This window comes from Aethalodelphis obliquidens, unplaced genomic scaffold, assembly GCF_003676395.1.
Source record: "Aethalodelphis obliquidens isolate GAN/ISIS:26980383/991018 unplaced genomic scaffold, ASM367639v1 scaffold55, whole genome shotgun sequence".
Taxonomy (NCBI): domain Eukaryota; kingdom Metazoa; phylum Chordata; class Mammalia; order Artiodactyla; family Delphinidae; genus Aethalodelphis; species Aethalodelphis obliquidens.
The window spans coordinates 10,339,638-10,364,917 of record NW_020837999.1 but is presented as its reverse complement, the minus strand read 5'-3'; the positions used below and the strand labels follow the sequence as shown (position 1 = coordinate 10,364,917).

General features: G+C 34.3%; 1 protein-coding gene across 3 annotated transcripts in view; it reads right to left on the bottom strand.

Moving 5' to 3' along the window:
- Positions 1–25,280, bottom strand: part of KIFAP3 (kinesin associated protein 3) — a 158,072-nt gene that overhangs the window by 62,474 nt on the left and 70,318 nt on the right. For all 3 annotated transcript variants that reach the window (XM_027086349.1, XM_027086351.1, XM_027086350.1), the window contains 5 exons: positions 11,435–11,535; positions 3,550–3,658; positions 2,294–2,406; positions 1,726–1,891; positions 966–1,091 (listed from right to left, as the gene is read on the bottom strand). In XM_027086349.1, the coding sequence (XP_026942150.1) occupies positions 966–1,091; positions 1,726–1,891; positions 2,294–2,406; positions 3,550–3,658; positions 11,435–11,535 (615 nt within the window). The remainder of the gene's footprint in view (positions 1–965; positions 1,092–1,725; positions 1,892–2,293; positions 2,407–3,549; positions 3,659–11,434; positions 11,536–25,280) is intronic.

The following is a 25,280-nucleotide window of genomic DNA, read 5'->3' as shown; positions in this document are numbered from 1 at the left end:
TCTCCCCCACTTCCTCTGCCCGCCTGCCATATGAGGATGTTAGGACACAACAAGAAGGTGGCCTTATGCAACCCAGGAAGAAAGACCTCACCAGGAATCAAATTGGCTGGCACCCTGATAGACTTTCCAGCCTCTAGAACTATGAGAAAATACATTTCTGTTGTTTAAGCCACCAAGTCTGTGGTATTTTGTTATGGTGACCCGAGCAGACTAACACAAGCTCCTAGAGAACTTGGCCCTAATAAAATACTATTAGAGTCAGACAAATTTTGTATGCAATATGGAAAACGAAACCTGGGCCCTTAAGAGCAAAACAAAGGTAAGGGGAAGACTATCTAGGCCTCCGCTATCCAGTACTGTAATCATAGCCATTGTGGCTAGTTAATTTTAATTAAATTTAATTTAAACTCCAGGTTCTCAGTCCCAACAGCCACATTTCAAGTATTCAGTAGTCACATGTGTTGGACAGTGCAGATAGAGAACATTTTCTTCACCGCAGAAAGTTTAGAGGACAATACTATATATGGATCTAGGAGGGAATATGATCATTAGAATTAGCTTCCAAATAAACTTTTCTGATTAGAAATCAAGATATTAAAAAAAGGGTTTGTGCAAGATAGGAGATCCAATTCAACCAAAACAAAGCCCAACATAAAGAAGAAATGGTGGAATATTAGTTGTTCAAGGCTGATAAGAGGAGGGTAGTGTCTGTAAAATTGGTCTTGAATCATTTTATAGCAACATTCTTAACTTTGCAACCTAAAGCTATTTGATACTATGCTATCTAATCCCAGTAAAGGTATATTTAATTCATTTTCCTAACTATATAATTTAAGTTGCTATAAGATGAGTAATGCAACAATATAAATAATATTTCATGATTGCAGATTCCACATTTAAAAATCTAAACTTATAACTTGTTTATATATTAGCACAAAAATAAATTAAGATAAATTATAATTTACCATTTAGCAACTCAATAAGTGCAGGGATTATCCCAGATTTGGCTAGCAATGCAGCACAAGAGTCATCCATAGATACAGTTCCAATCATTATAACCACTTCTAAAACAAGGTCATCTTCTGCAGCACCTAGTAAAGTCAAATCACAGAAAGTTTTCATTGAAATGTCCTGATACAAATCCTTTTATATTGCCAAAATTCGAATTCACAGAAAAGATACTAAAAGCTATTAAATCAGTTCTTATGAATCCTTAACACGCTTATAACTGTGTCCTTTTTCCAAAATTCCATGTTCATGGAATTCCATTCCATGATGACAGTTCGTGGTGGTGGAGCAGTAGAGAGGTGGAGATAAGTCTTGGAAAATACAAATGAATGACAATGTAAACACAGAAAACAGAAGAGTCATTTGAATCCCTCAGAGAACTTAGTGTGTGCATGTGAACTCGTGTAGAGCGGGATGGTATTTAGTAATTTTAAAAAGGCAGGATAAAAAAAATAAGAAGGCAGGATAGGAAAGAGAAACTAATATTAAAAAAACATATTGTTAGGGAAGAGAGTACATACATATATGAGGAGAACTAGTGACTGCCTTTCTGAGAGAAAGAAACGAACTAGGGGAACTAGGGCTAGACCTAGAGGTGTGGGAAGAAAATGTGTTACGTAGTACGATAATGGTCACAAAATACTGTTCTAGCTGCCTTATCCACAACAGAAAGAAATAACTTAATGATTACGCAGAAGTGAAATACTTAGCACAGACCTGGTTTCAGTTTATCCTTGAGGTACGGAACCAGCTTATACTCCTTAAGAACCAATTCCCAGTCTAAGTCTGGAATGGTCAAATTTGCAAGAGTTCCTAAACATTCAATCACAAACTCCTCCTCTTCATCATTAGAGATTTGAGCTGCAAGGTCCCCAACATAATCCTGAATAAAACAGAATTTTAATACAAATTTAAAATATGATTTCTGCAAAAGAACTAATCTAATAATTTAACCCACAGGAAGAAAAAGTATCAAATGTGATTCTCTTGTTTTAATAACCTTGAGCTAAATTGCTAAGAGAGACTATGGTGGACTGGTTTAAGGCAAGCAAACTTGAGTGAGGATGAAAAGGTTAGGGATAGGGCTCGTAAAACAAAAACAACATTAAAACTTAGGTTGAGATTTCTAGGAGCTAAACTTACAAGTAAGTTGAAGAAAAACCAACTTGGGTCATGAATTAATATTTGACAAGAGCTAAGGAAGAGTTATATTTCCAGACACAGCACTTTAAAGCTTTAATTCTCAGGCTATTTTAATAGACAGAAAGCTAAAAACTATACTTACAATAAATAAATTTTTAGTTGGTCCATCATGCTGGGAAATGTTCCTAATCATTTTCATCAGCAATGGATCCTTGAACTTCAGAGCCCTCTTCATGAGCATCTTCAGCCCATTTCCTGATAATAACAACAAAAAAATTCCCCCAATAAAGGTTCATTTAAATTTAATGATTTTTAAAATTTTTGGTTCTCAAAAAACCCCAATTTACACACAGAAAATACGTAAATATTAAGTGTACAATTAAATTTAATAAATGTATGCCCCTGTGTAATTCGTACCCATATCAGGATACAGAATATTTCCATTCAATGCAGAAAGTTCCCTTGTTCTTAGTCAATCTTAGTCCCCCAATACAATTACTTTTCTTCTTTTCTCCTCCTTTTCCTCCTCCTCCTCTTCCCCTTTTTCTTATTTTTTCTTTTTAAATACAGATTAGTTTTGCCTCTTCTAGAATTTCACATAAATGGAAGCACAGTATGTATATGAAATATGTACCACAAAGTTTTAAAATGTAAATACTTTTTGACCCATAAAAATTGTACTTCTAGGAATTTATCCTAAGAATGTAAAAATGGAAACATGAAAGATTCAGAGAAAGGAAAATTACTGTAGCATTGCTTGTAACAGAAAAGAAGTGGCAACAAACTAGCAGATTAAACTATGGAAAATACGTTAATGGATTATTTTGCAGCTACTGGCAATTATGTTTTATTAAAGTATTTAATCATATGGAACGATATACCAAAGTCTTACCTATGATTATCTCTGGATAGTGGGAGTAAAATTTTTAATTTTTTCCTATTTGCTCATTTGTACTTTTTATAATGAACATGTATACTTCTCAAATATGAAAAAACTATTGAGCAAACTCTGAAATATCATAATGTATGATGAATCATTTTATGAAGATACTATAGAAACAAATAGCTAATACATTTGTATTGCAACATCTTACACTGTAACAGATTGCTTTGCAAATAAAAAGTTTTATTTCATCTAGAAAATATTTTTAAAAATCAAATTTCAATTAAGGGTAACTGACCAAATGGTTTATAAAATGTTACTAAAGGGTAAGCGTTTCTACTCATGATGTAAGAATATTCTGAGTCTGACATTTAAGGATTATAGCTATAATTTTTAAAACTACTTAAAAATAGGATTTACATGTTTACTATAATTCTTAATTCCTTATTATCTATTTTCCATCATATGCCAATAGCATATGGTAGAAGTTATCTATGAAGCTCAAAGGCACTAACCTTCACAGATAAGCTGTACGTTCCTTTTGTTAGCAGCTAGATTAATGCAGAAAGAAATGAGTTCCAAGTCAATTCGTTCATCCGAACATTCAAAGAGCATCTTCATTAACTAGCAAGAAGCACAAGACATATTTTACTCAAAAAACCCCCAAACACACAAAAAACCACAGGCACTATTTAATCACAGTATGTTACCTTAGATTGTATGTTGGAAATAATATAATACAATTACATTTTCAACATAGAAGTGGTAGGCTTCTACTACTGAATAACTGAATGCTTAATGAACTATTAGATGCTCAGCATTCAATATGAACTTCCAAGTACACTGGAGAATATAAGAGAAATATTACATAAAGCCTTTGCATTTAAGGAATTTAAAATGTTGTGTGGAAGTAGACCATTCTGAGCAATGAAAATAGCTTGTGCAAAGGTTACAAGGCAGGAAAAAAAGTCATTCTTCTGAAGAATTAAGAGAAGGCAAGCATGGTTGGAGTGAGGGAAATAGTGTTAAGAGATAAGGTAAAAGTCAGATCATGCAGGATTCTGAAGTACACGTTAAGGATTTTGGGCTTCATCCTAAGGTAAATGGGAAGACATTAAAGGCTTCCAAATAAGGAAAGTGTCAGGATAAGATTTACATTTCGAAAAAATCTGGTCAATGTAGAAAATAGACTGAAATAGGGTAAGAAAATGTGGCAAAACCATCTAAGGGGCTAGTGGAAAAGCTGAGGTATGATGATGGCTGCCTGGACTAGGTAGAGCAGTGGGGATAGAGATAAAAGGGATGGCTCAGAGATGTATTTAGGAAAGAGAATCAAACTGGGATTTAATAACTGACTAGATGTTGGGGTTAAGGGAGAGGAAGGGTCAAAGATGACTCACAGGTTTCTGCCCTAAACAACAACATGGATGGTGGTGCTAACATTTACCAAAAGACAGAAACCAAAGTAGGAGAAAACTTTAAAGGGAAGACAGTAATTTTGGTTTTGGACATGCTGAATTTAAGCTGCCTATGTGACAGTCTAGTGCAGATAGTCAGTAAAAGTTATAAACACAAGTTTAGGAGACATGATTGGACTGAAGGTATAATTTTAGGCATTGCCATTTATGGTTGATAACTGAACCTGTAAAGCTGGACCCAATCATTTGGGAGTGTGTATAAAATAAGAAACGAACTCTACTTAATGATAAGAGAAAGGGAAGGAACTTCCCTGGTGGTGCAGTGGTTAAGAATCCATCTGCCAATGCAGGGGACACGGGTTCGAGCCCTGGTCTGGGAAGATCCCACATGCCGTGGAGCAACTAAGCCCGTGCGCCACAACTACTGAGCCTGCGCTCTAGAGCCCACAAGCCACAACTACTGAGCCCGTGCGCCACAACTACGGAAGCCCACGTGCCTAGAGCCCCTGTTCCGCAACAAGAGAAGCCACTGCAAGGAGAAGCCCACACACTGCAACAAAGAGTAGTCCCCGCTCGCTGCAACTAGAGAAAGCCTGTGTGCAGCAACAAAGACCCAACCCAGACAAAAGTCAATCAATCAATCAATTAATCAATTTATTTAAAAAAAAAGAGAGAGAGAAAGGGAAGATGGGTCTGAGAAGCAGCGGACAGAAAAGTAGGAAGAAAAAGGCAGGCCACTTATGCCATTTAGCAGTAATCTAGATTTGTCATGATGAGAGATAGTTGCTATGTAATAAAGGAGAAATGAACAAACCTTAAGCTATACTTTTGAGAAGCTTGTCTACTATTATTGGTAAATAGCAAATTAACTTAGTGCATATTATATAAATATATTTTTCTCTTACTCAAATTGCTAACAACATATGGAAGTCAATCCTAAAATTTATAACCTAAAAATTTCTTATGTTTTATCTCGGCGGATACCTTTTTAGATCAACATGCCTTTGCTGACTGGTTAGACCCTATTTTGTTAAATCTTGTTTTGGTTATTCTCTATGTTAGTTCCAAATAACTTCTAAGTTTCAAAAAGGCTACATGGTGAACACACAAAAATTAATCTTATTTCTGTATGCTAGCAATGAACAACTGGAAACCAAAATTAAAAAAGCAAATCCACTCACAATTGCTCCCCAAAATACTTAGATATAATTCTAACAAAACTATATGTATATATATAAAATTCACTATTTGCTGAGAACTACAAAAACACTATAGCTGGTGAATGGTTGGCATGTATCATGCCTTTTCCCAGAGAGCACTTCTTTAACACCAATGTTGCTGCTAGTGGAATCTTTAATCACTAACACTTAATAATGTTGTAGAACAAAAAAATTCTATGGCAAAGATAAAATAATCTTAATTTATTGGATATACTTTTAACAGACTTTGCTACCTATTAACTGCCAACTAAAATTAAATTACAAATTAATAAAAATGTAGGTGACAATCCTCTAAAAATGTAAATATATACAGTATGTTTTTCACATTCTAATCAAAAACCCATTATAGATTTCTTCCAAACTTCTAATACAAGAAGCTTTTTAAAAATAACAAAAGTGTGTTTGTTACATCAATGCAATGCTTAGCAAGGCAAAATATCCATTGCTGTTTACTTGAAATTAACCTTGTAGTATGAAATTTGCCCTTAAGCACGGTGTTACAGGGTGATTTGTTAGAAGCTGAGGGTTTTTGCCTTGTTTTTGTAATTTCCACATTAAGTCCTGTGATGAAATATTCAGGAGCTAGCTTTTTAAAAAATAATGCATGGTTTAAAACCTTATCCAACACCTACATCCCCAAATCAAGAGAAATCAGGACTAAGTGTGAATGAAATACATCATGATATAGAGTTAGTTTTTCATAATAAGAGAAACATTTCAATTTTAAAGTGTTCACATTTTAAAATAATAGTTTAGTTCAAGCTCTACGTGCAACACTGTCTTTGACTGCTACCCATAGCACTTCAGAAGTAAGTGTAATTGCTGACAACTAGGAAATACTAAAACTAGATTTGTTCTGTTTTAACTATGTCCATTGTCATCTTTTACTAATTTAACAGGAAGGCACTAAAAGGCTTCAGCCTGTGCAATGAAGAGGCAATAGTGTTCAATCAGACAAGTCCCATATTGAGTATCAGATACCAAAGACCCAGGACTGAAATCACTGTGTCTAGACTCTCTGGCACCTGACTTCACTTATTTACCAGTGACCAGAGGCCAACCCCTACAGCTCTCTGTATTCACATACACCTCTGCCACCCCCACCCTGCTACCCAAACATCTTTGAATGATTATGGCAGAACTTTGCATGCCTCAGGAATCTCTTCTGACTGGCTACTCCCTAACTCTGCTGTTTGAAGTGATGCTCTGGTTTCTGAACTTCAGCAGATAATGGCAGGCAGGAGCAAAGGGGGCTGTCAGAAAGGACGTTTACCAGCATTCAGCTCAAAAGAAGCGTGTAGATCAAAGAGGGGCCAAATAGGACAACTGTGGTAGAAAACATGTGGATTACTATGAAGATTCTTGCGCACTGTTCTAGGTAAAATGTTAAATAACACCATGACATCATTACCTAAACATGTACTTTGGCCATTCTATTACCAATAAATACTTTCATAAGCATCTGGATGGCATTTGCACCTATTTAAACAAAACATGCATCTTAGAGGTCTAAATAACAATGAACTGTTAATGTGTACTCTTAACTATTATTAGAATACAACCATTAACTCCTGGTTATCCCCAAGTACGCTTACCTGGAACAATTCACCCACTGAGACCATTAAGATCATACATAAAGAAAGACTTGCCCTGACCCCCAAGTTTTACAAAATAGTGTCATAATAGAGGGAAAAAATGAGAATATATTGGATAATTAGAGGCAATAAAGTACAAAAGAAGCAAAGCAACATAATATTGGGAGAGATTATGAGCCATGTTGACTTTATAACATCTACTCTGAATGTTAAATATTTTACAAAAGTGAACTCTAATTATAGGCTTATGTTAGAGCATCTCACAGTCTATTTCCACCAAAGTCCAGCTCTTTAAGAATGAGAAATCAATAGAATCATTTTTCCCCCAAAAGACCATGATCATGCACTAGATACAACCTCTTAAGGTTAATCTAATTTATGAAATGCTATTCCATGAGCCCAATGTTAACACATTGTTTATTTGGACTAATAAAATTCTGATGAAATTTTCAAAAGTATAGGTTTATCCTATAAAACACATATAAGAAAGGGAGTATTTAAACTGGACTCTGAGTGGTTCCAAAATAATGAGAAGCATTTACAAATGGCACCTTATTTTTGTACAGTGTTTCAGTTTATAAAGTTCCTTTACATATGTATCTAATGGAATTAAAGAATATGACCATATCCCACATTTTTTTTGATCACTGAAATGAATATGAATGACAATGGAACCACTGCTTTCTTACTTTCAAAGTTACTTTAGGCTTCTCATTTGAAAAATTCATTTGTAATACTTGACAATATTTACTAAACAAAAATTAATGTGCATAATTTCAAAGTGAACAGAGTATTACATTAATATTCCAAACTTCAGATATAGTTTTATTTAACAAGTAGGTTAATCAGTTGCTAGCACAAATGAGTTTAAAGCTTTGTTAGTATTATAAACATTACTTCAAGGAGTCAATATTCTGAGAGGAGTATCGTTTTAATTCCTGAAGGAAGCTCGGAAATTTCAATGTAATCCCAAATTTGCTTTCCATGATTCTTTTATTTTACAATGTATTTTTACAATTGGTACTGGGTGGCAATCAAACCATGTCAACTTTTCCCCAAATATGCCAAAGTTGAGCCTTACAAAGTATAAGTTATAGGCTGGATAGCACTTTAGGAACAAACATACTATTCTAGAGTACCATTTGGTTTCTCAAAATATGGCCTCATACTAAAAAGTTTCAGGATGTTTACAACATAATTTGTTAACATACCCTCACTATTCTTACCAGGGTTGAGCTTTAAAAACAAAATATAATAAACTAAAACCCCAAAACATTGACCATTGAATGAATTTTGAAAGATTTTGTTCATGAAATACAGACCATAAATGTTCTGAAAACCCCACTGCAGAAATGTTTGATGTTAGAAAATTATCTGGCAAGGAAACATGCATGAATGTTGTCCTTGAAAAGGTACAGGAGAATCTTCTACAAAGTCTTCAACTGCAATAATAATAATGTTTCAAAAGTAACTTAAACAGGCTTTTATTTCTGATTATTTATTGAAAATAAAGTTTCACATTTTATGTTTGAGATTGTAAATTCTAGGGTATAGAGGGAAGGGTAACTCCAAATTAAATATTTAACAAAAAAAAGTTTTCCATCTCTTTTTAGTGTACATTTATTTCTCTTTTATTTAATGTTATTCTCTTTAAAATCTAATCTAGATAAAAACAGTCAATCTAGACAAAAATATTATTCTTTTATCACTGCTTTCCAATTCATATCCTGTAGTCAATGAAGTTCTGACATTAAATGGGATTGGAAAAGGAACACCCTTTGAAACTGTGAAGCAAAACCCCTTGGAACATATGAAGTGAGACTGTAGTAAATCACCTGTAATCTCCCTTTGACATGGCTACTCTTTTATTGACAACTTGTTTGACAAAGAGTTTGATTACACTTTGTATCAGCTGTAGTCTGACATGTGTTATCTCTATAAGAAGCCTTGCCTTGTTAGATAAAATATGCTGCATATTTGAAGGATGTCTACTTTCTGTAAACAAGCATAATTAGTTTTTCCCCTGGTATAAAAGCCTAAGAAATTATCCTTGAGAGTTTATCAGTTTTTAAATTGCGTGTAGATAAAGTATTAAAATTCTGGAACAGCAAATTCAATTTTTAGAACCGTGTTATTAATTTGGGAGGAATAGAAGGATTAATAAGAATTAATAAAAAGAAAAACTATGGCCTGTTTTTTACTACATAATAATTATTACTACTATTATTAGTAATAATTAATTATAGTAGTAATAAATATTAATTAGTAATAAATATTAGTAATTAATATTAATTACTACTATTAATCCTAAAATAATATACATTTAATAACTTATATTAGGCTAATAAGGAATTATGTAGTAGGAGTCTTAAGAGGATTACTTTAATAAGTATGACTTACTATACATATTCTTCTAAAGTGTCTTTTAAAAGTGTTATTTTTATTGTATATTATACATCCTGCGATTTTGCTTTTTCTATTTTAGAAAGCCATATTATAAAAATAATATTAAAAATCAGCCTAACTAGTGTTCCAATCATCAGATATTATTCAAATTAGTAGAGCTCAGTTTAATGAAGATTAATGGCACAATAGTGATTCCATGAATGTAAATTCCCTAAGCGTAAAATTACACATGTATATCCCTGGTGGCGCAGTGGACACGGGTTTGTGCCCCGGTCCGGGAGGATCCCACATGCCGCGGAGCGGCTGGGCCCGTGAGCCATGGCCACTGAGCCTGCGCATCTGGAACCTGTGCTCCGCAACGGGAGAGGCCACAACAGTGAGAGGCCCGCGTACCGCAAAAAAAAAAAAAAATTACACATGTATAGAATCTCCACCATTATAGTCTATGAAAAAAAATCACTAAACTCCTTCAAGACAAATAAACCGAACATATGAAATGTATCAAGCAACTGAGTTATGGCAAAAATCTTTCTTGAGAGCAGTGCTATAAAAATAAAAGTTTTTGTTTTTTTTTTTTGCGGTACGCGGGCCCCTCACCGTTGTGGCCTCTCCCATTGCGGAGCACAAGCTCCAGATGCGCAGGCCCAGCGGCCATGGCTCACGGGCCTAGCCGCTCCACGGCATGTGGGATCCTCCCGGACCGGGGCACAAACCCGTGTCCCCTACATCGGCAGGCGGACTCTCAACCACTGCGCCACCAGGGAAGCCCAAATAAAAGTATTTTGATGAAGCATTTTCCCATCAGAGAACGCAAAGCAATTAAAACCGTCAACCACAAACAAAATTAAAGGGCAAATGACAAAGTTGGGAAATGTCTGTAATACGACCAGGAGTTAAAATAGTTACTACATATAGAGATATTATTTATTAATCCTAAAATATTGACATGCCAATGGAAAAATTATCAAGGGACATGAATGATTTATAACATAATATCAACAATAAGCATGTGAAAAATGTTCAACCTCACCAATATCCACAGAAATGCAAATAAAAAGAAATAGAGACACTCCATTTTTAGAGAAATGATAGCATCCAGTGCTGTTCAAAGTGAAGTGACAGTTGGAAAAAAATCAACTCATGTCTTCTTAGAAGGTAATTTGGCCATATTGTGTCAAATACACAAAATACCTTTTGACCTAGTAATTCTACTTTTAGGAATTTAAACTAAAGAAAAAATCAAGATGTGGTTAAGCTTTTACATACTATGATATTTATTCCACATTATTTCATTTGTTTACATACTTTTACTTACATCAGTTTTTATGTGATAAACTGGAAAAAAACCTAACTATACAATTTAACAATATTTAAACTATGGTACACTTATGCAATAAAATAGTATACAACTATTATGAATAATTTATGAAGAATGTTCAGTGACATGGGAGGGTACTTAACGATATATTAAGATAAAAAAGCAATATATAATTACATATGGCATATAATCCCAAAACAGTATTTTTTTAACTATGTAGAAGAAAATGTACCAAAATTTTAAATGGTTATCTCTGGGTTTGGGATAACAGAAAGTTACTTTCATTTTTATAATGTTCTGTACTTTCCAGATTGTATATAACAAATTTATATTATTTTTAAGAGGGGACTTTTAAAGAAAAAAACCTATCTGGCAAATCAAGGGAAGAAAGTAAAAAACATATTTTTTGAATGCCTTTTTAAAAAAACACTTAAAGCACTTACTTGTGGTATACAGTCAGTGTATGCAAACATTGATTTAAAGCGGTCATCCATGCTTATGTGGTAAAGAACACACATTGCTATTTGTTTGTAGTTTTCATTGCCTGGAAATAAGAAATCATGGATATGGTGAGATTTTATATTATGCCATGCATGGGAATGACCACAAAGAAATTAATTTTTTTTGTATAACACACTCAAATTAATGCATTACAACTTTTAAGCTACTGAATCAAAAAAAATCACTATATAACCCTAATTTAGAAATTTTTTTTTTTGTGGTATGCAGGCCTCTCACTGTTGTTGCCTCTCCTGTTGCAGAGCACAGGCTCCGGACGTGCAGGCTCAGCGGCCATGGCTCACGGCCCAGCCGCTTTACGGCATGTGGGATCTTCCCGGACCAGGGCACGAACCCGTGTCCCCTGCATCAGCAGGCGGACTTTTAACCACTGCGCCACCAGGGAAGCCGTAGAAAATATTTTGAGCTCCCTATTTCAATTCCAAAGTTTGGAGCACACTATCTATGAAATATCACTAAGTTCCAAGAGATTATGTGTATTTTACAAGGTATACTTTTGAAAAACTTAACCACAAACCTAAGAATTAATTGTTCCCAGTAGCCCACTAAAATGTAGATTTGGCCACTGGCCTCCCCATCCTTACTGTTTTATCAAAATATGTGATAAACACATTTAATTGACAGTGATAATGTATAAGAAATAGTAAATGAAAAGTATATTTAATTTTTATGAATCAGAAACTGGAAAAATAACAAATAATAAACGAAGTAGAATAGTATTTGCTACATTAAAAAAAAATACATGCCCAAAAGAAGACATACAGATTGCCAAAAAACACATGAAAAGACGCTCAACATCACTAATCATTAGAGAAATGTAAATCAAAACCACAATGAGGTATCACCTCACACCAGTCAGAATGGCCTGGCCATCATCAAAAAAATCTACAAACAATAAATGCTGGAGAGGGTGTGGAGAAAAGAGAACCCTCCTGCACTGTTGGTGGGAATGTAAATTGATACAACCACTATGGAAAACAACATGGAGGTTCCTTAAAAAACTAAAAATAGAACTACCATATGACCCAGCAATCTCACTACTGGGCATATACCCTGAGAAAACCATCATTCAAAAAGATACATGTACCACAATGTTCACTGCAGCACTATTTACAATAGCCAGGACGTGGAAGCAACCTAAATGTCCATCAACAGATGAATGGATAAAGAAGATGTGGCACATATATACAATGGAGTATTACTCAGCTATAAAAAAATAATGAAATTGAGTTATTTGTAATGAGGTGGATGGACCTAGAGTCTGTCATACAGAGTGAAGTAAGTCACAAAGAGAAAAACAAATACCGTATGCTAAAGCATATATATGGAATCTAAAAAAACGGTACTGATGAACCTAGTGGCAGGGCAGGAATAAAGACGCAGACATAGAGAACAGACTTGAGGACACAGGGGCAGGAAGGGGAAGCTGGGGCGAAGAGAGTGGCATGGACATATATACACTACCAAATGTAAAATAGATAGCTAGTGGGAAGCAGCCACATAGCACAGGGAGATCAGCTCGGTGCTTTGTGACCACCTAGAGGGGTGGGATAGGGAGGGTGGGAGGGAGGTTCAAGGGGGAGGGGATATGGGGGTATATGTATACATATAGCTGATTCACTTTGTTGTACAGCAGAAACTAACACAACATTGTAAAGCAATTATACTCCAATAAAGATGGAAAAAAAAATACATGACTATAAAATGCTAAAGGGTAGAGAGAGTAAGCATAGTCTAAGGATTGTCTCAGAACTTCTGAGGTAAGATTATTCTAGTTTCGTACACCTTGAAACTGAAAAAAGAAAAGTGAATGATATATCATAGATTTGAAAAATAAAATGGGACTTTAATATGCCATGTAGTTCTTCTACATGCTTCCAGAAAGACCATATTTTAAGGATCTATTTATGATCTCAAAGTCAGTGACAAAACTTGAGCTAGAAAAGTTTGGCTAAAAGGTTTTATCCAAAAAACAATATTATTTTTAAAAAGTTTGGGCTATGAGAAATCCTTGGAGATATTTGGAGTTTTAAAACAAAATCAAGGATATACATAAATTTAGTTGATAAATAACATATCAAGAAAATTTTAAATATATTGTGACATGGAGGATAAATTCAGCACCTTTATTCTTGTGTCTACCATAGTATAAAATTACTAAAATACTTTGTGTTTTTTAAAAATACTATTTTATATTCTTATTGAATTTTTCAGATATTAGGTTATCTCTTTATGAGGTGGTGAGAAATTCTTAGGGGACATACCTTGGTATTCTTATAGGCTTAGTATAGCATATGGAAGTTTCTCAATAAATACCTGCTGATTGATTCTATTTTTAATATCTAAAAAGCCTGGTGACTATAGTTAACATACTGTATGTACATTTGAAAGTTGCTAAGAGAGTAAATCTTAAAAGTTCTTACAACCAGAAAAAAAGTAATTATGTGAGGTGATGGATGTGGTAACTAATCTTGAAGTGGTAACTTTTATAGTTAACTACCCTTATATCTAACCTTACATATTTTGCAATATATATATATATCAAGTCATCACCTTAAACTTACATACTGTTATATGTCAGTTAGATCTCAATAAAGCTGGAAAAAAATACAATGTTATGTTTAAAAAATCAGAGGCTAAAACTGAAAAAATAAGCACGTTTAGTCAAAGACAGAAATTACTAGCTCTACAAGATTTTCAGATTTGACACAAAAGTGTTTTAAGTTTCCAGATGTTTTTTAAAAACATATAGTGACCCTCTCTCTAGCCTGTTGCTTTCCTGGAGCTTATATGTTAAAAAAAATATTTCATATGGTAAGGAAGAAAAATGTGAGTCTTCAAAATAATCTGTCAAATAAATTTTATCATCCTTATGTTTCAGATGAGGAACTTAACACTTGGAGAAAAATAAATACTTCCTACACAGCCTTGTAAGTGGGTGAGCAGGGCTTTAAACACAGGTTTCTCTGACTCCAGAATTTTCACCAGAGGTATATTACAGTATCTCTCAAACATTTTTATATCCTAAGGTAAAACGGTCTTTCAAGTAAGATGATAGTATCAGGTATAAAAGACTGAGATACACTGACATATGATAGAATAAAACACATTTTAAAAACAGAATTTTTAAAAATCAAGACTTTTGCATCTTTTTAAATTGTTTGGCTAAAGCCTATTTCCTATGGCTTTCAGTATCAATGTAAAAATGACTTCTTGGCATAAAACAAAAACAATAAAATCTAGCATATGTTCATCAGATGAATACATACTAGTAAACATTTTCATCTTAACTAAAAATCTATGAATTCACTAACTTAACCACTTGGAATAAAACATATGTAGGAACTACATCTGGAGGAAAACGTAATGCAAAAACTGAAATTACTCCAAAAAAGAGAAAAGTAGAGACTAACTGGGTGTTCCCAACCCCAGTATTTTGTTCTTGGGATCAGAGCAATCTAAATAGAAAAGACTCATAGATTTTAATATATCACATTTTTACACCGCCGAAGGCATTCATTTATACTTATTCTAGTATAAAACACACTTGCCATAGGAAAACAAATCTTTGCATCAGTTTGCATGATACATAGATTAAAAATGAAAAATTCCAATTTTATTCTCCAGAGAGGAAAGTATCCCTTAGGGGTTTGGTCAGATTATACTTCACAGTATTTTCCTCCAGGGACTGAGGTATTTTAATATCTTTTCAAGTAAGTTCCTACAGCAAACTCATATTCCGAAGGCACAGTCTCTTTCCCTGCTATTACAGTTTCCTTCTATATGTTGTTTAGCTGTGGGTAGGTTCTAGTCCTACTTAATTTTTTCAAAATATTATTTGAAAATATTTTCTCTATGTAATGGATTCACTGAAAAGTAGGATTCCAAGTCACACAACTTACTAAATAAATGGTAGAAGAAACATAGAAATCAATATCCAATATAAAAGATTTTTTAACATCAAAGTAAATAATCAGACTTTAAAATTCAGTGTGGAACTAAGAATGAAAAAGGACACTATTCTATGTTTGAGGATTGTCTGTCTACTGCTGGTTATCAATGAAAGGATTCTAAAATGCAATGTTCTAAAGTGGTACATCAATTTATTTAAGGTGAGAGGAAAGAAAGATTCACCTTTAAGAGATCTGTACCCCATAAAGAGAACCACAAGGAAGGTCCTTCTAGAGCAAATTACATACACATATATATATATGATTATATATCTATATCACTTCCAAAGGATAACTCAGGATAAAGGATATGTGACAGAATAGAAAGTCTAGAGAAAAGTCCTAAAATTACAATAATTTTTAAAACGTAGATGAATAACATATGCAAGAAACATCTCAAATTCAACAATAATTTATATTACTTTCTTTTTCCACAGCAAAACTAAATATCTAGTTTCAAAAAGTAGGATGAGTCATTCTACTGCCAGTTCTAATTCTGCTCTTGTGTGCTTTCTCTTTCTCCTTCTCTCCCCATACTCATGGCCAAAAGTGAAAGATCCTTGCAGTACTCCCGTACCTTCCTAATTCTTTATCTGTGATCTTCTATTTAAAAACCTATGTACAGCAACTATACTCCAATAAAAATTAATTTTAAAAAAGGTGGGAGGCTGGGGGGACGGGCAGGAAGTATATGGGAAATTAATGTCCTTTCTGCTCAATTTTGCTATGAACCTTAAATTGCTCTAGAAAATAAAGTTTGATTTAAAAAAAAGTCTCTGAACATATGCCTAATTTCCCATAATCTTTACCTAAAATGATTATCATGCCCCCAAAATGTGCTAAAACTAAAGGACTGAAGAAAACAGAAACTCAAGGATTACAAGGCTATCCCAAAAGATTCGTGGATAGCCAGTCTTTTTATAACTACAATTCTTTGAGAGAAGGGAAGAGAGAAAGAGTTAAGCAAACTGATAGTTCCTCTTGTATGTTAAGCATGTATTTTCTCATTTAACCCTTATAACAACTGAAGAGGTAGGTATTATCTTTGATCTGGATATGAGGCAATGACATTCATTAAGGTTATGAATCCTTCAAAAGGAAACAGAGCTCGTGAATCTGAGATTCAAACCTAGGTCGGACTACAAAGCCTGTGTGTATGTACTCTCTACTAAGCCTTCCAGGAAGCAGCAGGAAGGGTGAAATAATGCCAAATAAACATAAATTATTATCATCATTCCTTAGTGGCACAGTACCGGAAGGAAATGCAGTTAAGAAGGGACTCTATGGAGAAAGAGGTGAGAAGATGGTAGAAGAGAAGAGGGGAGATGAAATGAAGAAAAACAATCAGTTATTTATCAGAGTACCTGAGCCCAGATGCAATAGGTTCCAATAGATGAAAGATCTTGACAGGGACAAACTGCATTATCCCCCAAGCAGTTTGGGGGACTAGATCTATATAGCAGTTCTGAAACTCACTCTCACTGAATTGGACAAGAACTGCTATCAAGCAGTGTTTGATTTTATGAGAAAAACAAGGTGCTAGAAGCTTAAAAGTTGAGTAGAATGGTAAACAGAGGCAGTAAAATGCTGTGGTTCAAATCTCAGGCTCTGGAGGCAGACTGCTTGGGTTCAACTTGTGGCTCTGCCACTTACTAGCATAAATGGCCTTTTGAGTGTTATTTAAATTCTCTGTGCTTCAGTTTCTTCATCTGTGAAACTGGAATAACAACTGTACCTATCTCAAAGAGTTGTTATGTGAAGATTAGGTGCAAGAATTCTGGTAAAACAATTAGTACTGAGTTTGACACACAATAAACTGAATCAATAAATGTCATTTCTTAGTATTATTATGTTGATAATAACATTTTTCTGTTTTACCAATAGAACACTATTTTCACATTCCCCTATTATATATGTTGTCTTTGTGGTTTCTATCCTCAAGATTTGACCACAGTTAGAGGTAATGTAGGTTTAAGAGGCAGCCAAGATTCCTCTGAGATGAGCTAGACAGGGTTCACAGGTATATTCTGAGCCTATGGTTGAGCCACTTGTCCCTAGTCACTTTCCTATAAAGCTCTGCTATACCCAAAGTACGGGCTTAGGAGAGTCACCGCATCCTTCAAGGCTCCACTCAGTGACCAGTATCTGATAAGGACCCTTCATCAGTCTCATGGGTCATAAATCCCTTAATCAGAACAAAAATTGGGAAAAGAAAATAATCAAAGGATAGATTATTGTCATCAGTATGTGTTCCTCCACCACCACTACCACAAACACACTGTGAACCTCTCTTCCTTCTTTCATGCTTCCTTGTCTGTAACAGAACTTAATTTCACTCCTCGAGTGGGGAATAGTTATGGAGGCGACGGGGTACAAAAAGATTAAAGGACACAGAGAGAGAAGTCTGAGAACACAGAAGACAAACCTCACTATTAGCTATATTACTTCATTTACCTTTAAGTTTCATGTCCCAGGCAAATAAAACGTACAGGTGTTTCCCCATTTGTTTGAGCTGAGCACAACCAAACAAAAGAAACTGGAATATGACCAGAGATATTTTTTTTTCCCTTGAGGAAAGTGTGAAAGGAGGTGATGACAGATATAAGGGACTACAATATTGTACTCAGAAGTCTATATAACCCAAGTTGCTGATACATCTTCTCGATTTTATCTGGGTAAAGGTTCCCTAGAATTCAATCAATTGATTTACAAATACCTATAAAATTGATTTTCTTCTCACTTTGTATTTATTTAGGGAATGAAAAAAGATACAATATGACACTTGGTTTTTTATTCAGAAAAAAAGATGGAAATATTTTATAAATGCTTGTTACCCATATGTTACCTTGATGATTCTAATTCATATCTTGTTTCAAATCACATATTTCCAATCTCCTCTAAAGAACTGCAATGTATGAAGGAAGATTATAGTATATAAACCACAGGTATCATATTCATTGAATAATAAATAATTATGCAAGTGATTAATTGCTTGATAAAAACACAGCCTATAACTTTACGGTATCTAGCAGATATCTGACAGCTACAGCAAAAGGACAAAATATTGTAGGAGAAAAGTGAATACTTGGAGGGGGAAGATGTCTGGAAATAACCTAAATTCATCTCTTCAAACACAGCTGCACACAGAAAGTAGAGGCTTTCTGGCAGCCAACATTTACTATTACTTAAAGACTAATTTAAAGATCACATAGCAATAAACAGAAATTAAGAGAGATTAAATGGTCCAAGTAAAATTAAAGCTTATCCCTTACTATAAGCTAATAATAGTCTTCTTCATTCATTGGATATCTAAGTTCTTAAAAAAATAAAACTCAAAAAAATAATCTTGCATATCCTAAACGAATTTGGGGCTGGGAGTTATGATTTTCCCATAAGAATTCATGATGAACCACCATAAACTCCAGCTAACCAACTATGATTTCTCCACATCATACCAATGGCAGACATTTCAAAAGGGCTCCTTTAAGACTTACAGACATCAATTATTCCCTAATGGCATCCCAAGTTAAAACAGTCTGCCAATAGTCGCTATGCTGGCATAGCACCAAAGGCTCTGTGAATTTTGAGCAGAGCAGTGAAAAGACTGAATATTTTGAGAACTAGGTCCTTAATGACTATAGGTGGCTTAGTCAGATCTGTTCAAGTAATAAGGCCACGGTGAAAATAAAATGGCCTAGTCATTATGATTCCTTTGGTATTTATGATAATAAACATGAATCACGATGAACTCACCAGCTATTAAATGCAGAGGCCATAAGTACTTCGATAGGATTTCCATAGAAACTCACTGTTAATTAGCTGGATCATTATTTGAACGCGTTACTGAATTATCTTAGCAGTTGTGCAGCCATTCCCCTCAAAACTGGTCATTTCCAGCTGAGGGCAGTTAATGCCTTAACAAACTGGTCATTAACTCCAGCAACTGATTTTGTGGGAATTATTGCACTTATACCTTCAAGATTTTTTTTTTTTTCTTTTTAAAGAAATTTGCAGCTGTAGTTCAGCTGGAGCAAATGAAGGAGAAAAAAAGTCAGCTCTCTGGGCTGCTCTCACAATCGATTTTCTGCCAATTAAAGGGGAAGCACATGCTGATGGGTTTTGAATTTTAAAATGTCTTCAGTTTTTTCCATCTCTGAAGTGATTAGTAAAAACACCATTTAGCTACTAATTTTGTAAGATACTTGGGATTTTCTATTCATAGTTCAGTCAAGCAGAAATATGAGTTCTGAACACCAGAACTCAAAGCCAAATTTCCACTGCTGCAGTAGACCCAGCCCAATACTTGGTAAAAGCAGAGTGAGAACACAAATTATGGGTCACATTATTAGCCAGATTCTCATTCCCTTCTGCACTCCATGTCTTCGTTCAAAGTAGAAAACTCCCTTCGAAGTCACAAAGGGTCCATGAAAAGATAAGAGAAGTGGGGATATAAGCACCCCTATATTAGAACAGAGCAGCATTAAGGTGATAAATTACCCCTAGAAAGTCTATGTGAGTACAACATACTTCAAAAATCACAACTGCCTTTAAGTTTACTGTAGAGTTGGAGCCTTTAAAGCTCTACCACTATAGTTAAAATGCCACAGGCAAAACCACCACTTAAAAGATAATTGCAGGGCTTCCCTGCTGGCACAGTGGTTGAGATTCCGCCTGCCGATGCAGGGGACACGGGTTCGTGCCCCGGTCCGGGAAGAGCCCACATGCCGCAGAGCGGCTGGGCCCGTGAGCCATGGCCGCTGAGCCTGTGCGTCTGGAGCCTGTGCTCTGCAACGGGAAAGGCCACAAAAGTGAGAGGCCTGCGTACCGCAAAAAAAAAAAAAAAAAAAAAGATAATTGCAACAATTATTGAACACATATATTGACTACACTGAAATACACTAAAAATATACTGCAGGTAGATTAGATGATCTTTTGTACACATTTCCATATCATTTTATGTTTAACTTATTAGCGCACATACTGCAGATACATAACCAGCATGACTAGACAGACGGCCTTAGTTAAAACTTGAATTTGGAAAGACCAATTTTTAAGATTGCAACTCTACTGGATAGTCTTCTCTTCTAGAATGGATTTGTTCAGTCAAATCTAACAGAGATTTGAAATGAATAGATAAAAGCCAACGGTTTTTTAACCATGAGTACGGGGGGGAAAATGTCAGAATTTATAGGTTATGATGATCAGTATGAAAACAAGCATAACAATAGTTTTGTGATACAGTGGTTCATGGATAAATGTTTCTTGTGCTAAATTATTTAATTTAAAAACTATAAGAAACTGAAATTGTAAATCTACCATTAAGCTTAATAGCTTTGTCACATTAAGATGTATTCATGAAATAAGTACTCTAAAATTCAGCACTTTTGATATATTTCACTCTCTTTTAGTATGTACAACTGTACATTTCGCCATGTAGTTTATTTTTAAAATATTTTCAACATGTTTCAATTATTTTATTACCTTGTCTGTAGTGTTCTTTTATCCAGAGCATAAAAGAACACTACAGACATGTAGCATGTTGTTTATCTACAACAACTTATTTATAATACACCTTACAAAATATGCATACTTGTAGTACAAAAGATATGGGCCAAAATAAAGCCCTTAACAATGGCTGCTTTCTAGCCTACAGGTCCACATCATTGACTTAATGTGCTTTGGTCAGCTTTTACCACCTAGAAATGAAGAGACCCCAGGCAATATTCACACACAGAGTATTGGAACCAGCTGGTGATAGAAGAATCCGAAGAAAAAAGGCTTCTTGGTTTAATTGGGAAAACAGGAGGAAGCATAAATTTTACTGCCATTAATAACTTCAAGCAATCTTGATATGACTCTACTTCACCCTGACGGCCAGACATGTGCTTTCTGTTAAAGTGTTTGCCACATCTGACCCCTATTGTTTGCTCACTTGATCAGGTAAGAAAATGTAGGTTTATTTATAGGATAAATGAGGCCTATTAAAATGAGAAACAGTGCAGTAGTCTATGACGAGCTGCGTACTGAAATAGATGTGTGAAATTCCATAACAGTTTTGTAATCAACAGGCCAAATGAAGTTATAAAAAAAAATCTACTTTAAGTTTCTTAAAGAAATCATCATAAACGCAACTTAGTTTTTTAAAAATGGAAAATACCTCCTAACTGGAAAATATTTTGACCATTTCCAGTTTTTAATAAGTCAGAAAAGGTCATTTATAAAACATTATTCTCTTTAAAAAATAAAGACAAGCTTTATGTCTTCATTTTATGATACTTTAAAAATTATAAATTAAGTCATTAATATATAATGAAAAAAGTAAATTTAACATTATGGGGGAATTTCAAAGGTGTTCAGAACTTAACTTTTTCAATTTTCTTTTAAGGACATATGACAGAATGGTCACAGAAAATAACCCTTAATTTTTAAGTGATCAAAGTTTAGAGTCTAACAGTATCTACTCTGGCAATATCCAACAATAAGGGAAATCAGACTTGTCTTAACCGGAAGAAATCAAACATTTATCACTTAACTCTTGACCTGGTCTGACTCCCTACATGTTGATAAAATCTTTCTACAGCCTTGGAAAATGCCCTGAAACCCAGATTACCTAATGTAATCTAGATCAAGATGAATCAGGTGCCATTCTTACTCTCAAAACCATTCTGGGTCTACTCACAGAATGTAGAAAAATTTATATCCATGTCGAGCACCTTAGAAACTCTAATTTACCTTCCATTGAAGAGAATATGGTCTAACATTTGGATCCATTTTGAAATGATTCATGTGGAATTATGAAACAGGCACGACAATGTGCTATTGAATCTAGGAATCCTAATATTTCTGCCATAACCAATAAAATTAGTTTCATCAAATTAGCATAGATTCACAACTCTCAAATGTAAAGGAATCAAAATTTACACAGATAGGGAAGAAAAGAAATGAGATGACAGCTAAAGGTAAAAGAGTGAAGAGTCAAGAAGAATATTAAGATGGATGAAATAATAGTATATTTGTATGTCAATAGGAATGATCTCATAGAGAGGGAAAAATTAATGATGTGGAACAGAGAGGAGAACTGCTGGAGCAAGAATCTTGAGTAGCTGAGAGAATGAAATAGGGAGGGAGCATGGCTTATGGTAAGAGTAGAAGCAAAGTATAGACACAGATGTAGGCAGGAGGGTAACTGTGGCAAGAGAAACTCATGGAGATTCTTTCTGACTGCTTCTATTTTCTCAGTGAAACAGGAAGCAAAACAAGGTAATGAGATGAGGATGAGGATAAGGTGTTGGATTTAGAAGAAGGTAGAGAAATGAAATTCTCACCTAAAAGAGTGACTAGACAAAGAAAATGTAGTATGACTGCTGGGCAGCATTAAAGGTCTAGTACTGATTATCCAGAATTTTCTGTATGTTTCTGTCCCTCTGTGCTCAGGGTCTTCCACCTCCATTTTCCTACACCATGACATCCATCCCCCAACTCCCTTCACGAAGCACCAAAGAAATTGTTACTAATATGTGAGTGGTCCAAAGGGCAAGGAAAGAAATATAACTAAATGTCTAAGTATAAGAGAAAATAAGGATTATCCTATGGAAACGGGAGTGTTTGGGTCTTGCCTAGAAATCCAAATATAAAATTAAGAAAATATATTTGGGGAAAACCAAACATGCCTTCTAGCTACATTTAACCTGCTAGTTTGAGACTCCTGATGTATTGTTACTGCCAGAAGTGTTTGCATTTAATGGGAATTAAAAGCTTTAAAAGAATGCTCTAGTTCATTGGTTTTCAAAATGTGGTTTGAGGACCCCGAAAGGGGATCCACAAAGTCACACCATTTTTATAACAATCATAATATATTATTTTCATTTTTTTACTCTCATTATTTCATAAGAGGCTACATGACATAATATATGTGACATATATGACATACGATTTCACAGCATATTGTTGAGGGAGATATGAGAGCCAGCTGTTGTCTATTAAGTCTGACTATAAAGAGATTTGCAGAAGTAAAATTATGTCCACTCCTCTCAGTATTTTTTGTTTTGTTTTAGAAAAGAGTTATTTTTCATAAAAATATTTATGTTAACATGTAGCAGGTTATTTTAAAATAAATATGTAACACTTTTTCAATTTTATTTTTGAATACAATAAATATCCATAAATATAACTCTGCATAAACAAAAAATCTCTGGGGGTCCTCAGTTATTGTTGAGAGTATTAAAATGTCCCAAGACCAAAAGTTTGAGAACTGATGCACTAATCATTGAATTACAACAATCACCTAATAAACAGGGAACTTATAAAACAGCAGAGAAAGTGTGGAAAGTGGTGATTGTCTATAATTTACAGGTAGCTACCTAATCTGCCTAACCATTAGGTTGTGGTGCCTATTCTATTTTTGTTTTAACAAATCCAAAAATTCACGTTTATAGGATAAGACCTGTATATTTTGTAAGGTTTATTCCCGTGAGTTTAAATTCCTTTGAAAATCAAGTTAAAAACTGAAAGGCTGACATGAAAACTCAGACATCACTCAATTTAAAATACGTATCAATGTCATCCACAAAGGGGGAAGAAAAACTGTCATTTAACTCAAAATTGTCCCAAAGAGTTCATCAGTGAAATTTGGCAGTTTTTTAATAAAATTATTAAGTATGGACCCTGTAATACACTGTCTCTGTGATGTTTAAGCTTTATGCACGATGCGATGTCATGCTGAACTAGGATCTTCCAAAGAATACATTTCAGTTGTATTTTTATGCTTGCTTCTGTGCTAACATCATCCCCAAGCACATTAAACAATACTCAGGCTATGAAACATCCAAGCCAAACCAACTGAGAGGCAAATAAGAAAAACATTATTTGCCTGGTTGCATCTGACAGAAAGCTAAGAAAATTTAGTTTTTCAAGTTACTTTTGAAACACTGTCAGTGCATTCTCCAGGGAACTGAAGAATACACTACGACAAGGAATTTCCTTGCCATCTCCCAACCCAGGATATTCTGACATAAGGAAGCACTCTTGAGACATATCAATGTCAAACGGTTTAAGGACTTATGACAAGGGAATATTTTTTTTAATGATCTGATTCCTAGATGAGCCAAAAAATCTTTGAACACTTTAAAAAGTTAACTCAATATCATAAAAAACCTGAACAAACTGTCTAACAATTACATAAGTAAAGCCAAACTTCGTAGGTCCAATTCAATTTGCAAATAATCACAATTGATGAAACCATTGGCTATGATAGGTCTCCCAGATGGTAACATAAAGTTACTAAGCATAAGAAACTATGTCACGTACAGGGATTAATAGTACTGAAAAGATTATAGATTGATACTGAACTAAGCAGAGATAAGTTTAAGATCTTTATGAAATCTTAGGAAAATAAAATATCAAAAAATGAAATAAGAAATGAATAATTTTGGTGGTATTTAGGAAAATAAAAACAAAGGAATTTAGATATAAGATTTTATAACCTTTAGATATAAGGTTTTCCAAGGACCCAAGTAAAAATTTTGAAATATTTGGGGAAATAATGCCTTCTTTCTCTATGCCTAGGAAAAGATCAAAACTATTCAAGCAAATTAATTTCAGGATAAGTTGAGAAAGAACATTTTAAATGATGATTTCTAAAATTCCTTATTAATCCCTTTATGTGTTCCTGATGTCAAAGGAAAAAGCTAAATTCAAAATTTCTAAATGAAATACTCATATGATAAAACAATATCAATATAATTTTTAGTTCTGTTGAACTACAATATTTGGTTCTGTTCAGAGCCTCACATGGCAAAAGAGCTGAGCTATAACATAACTT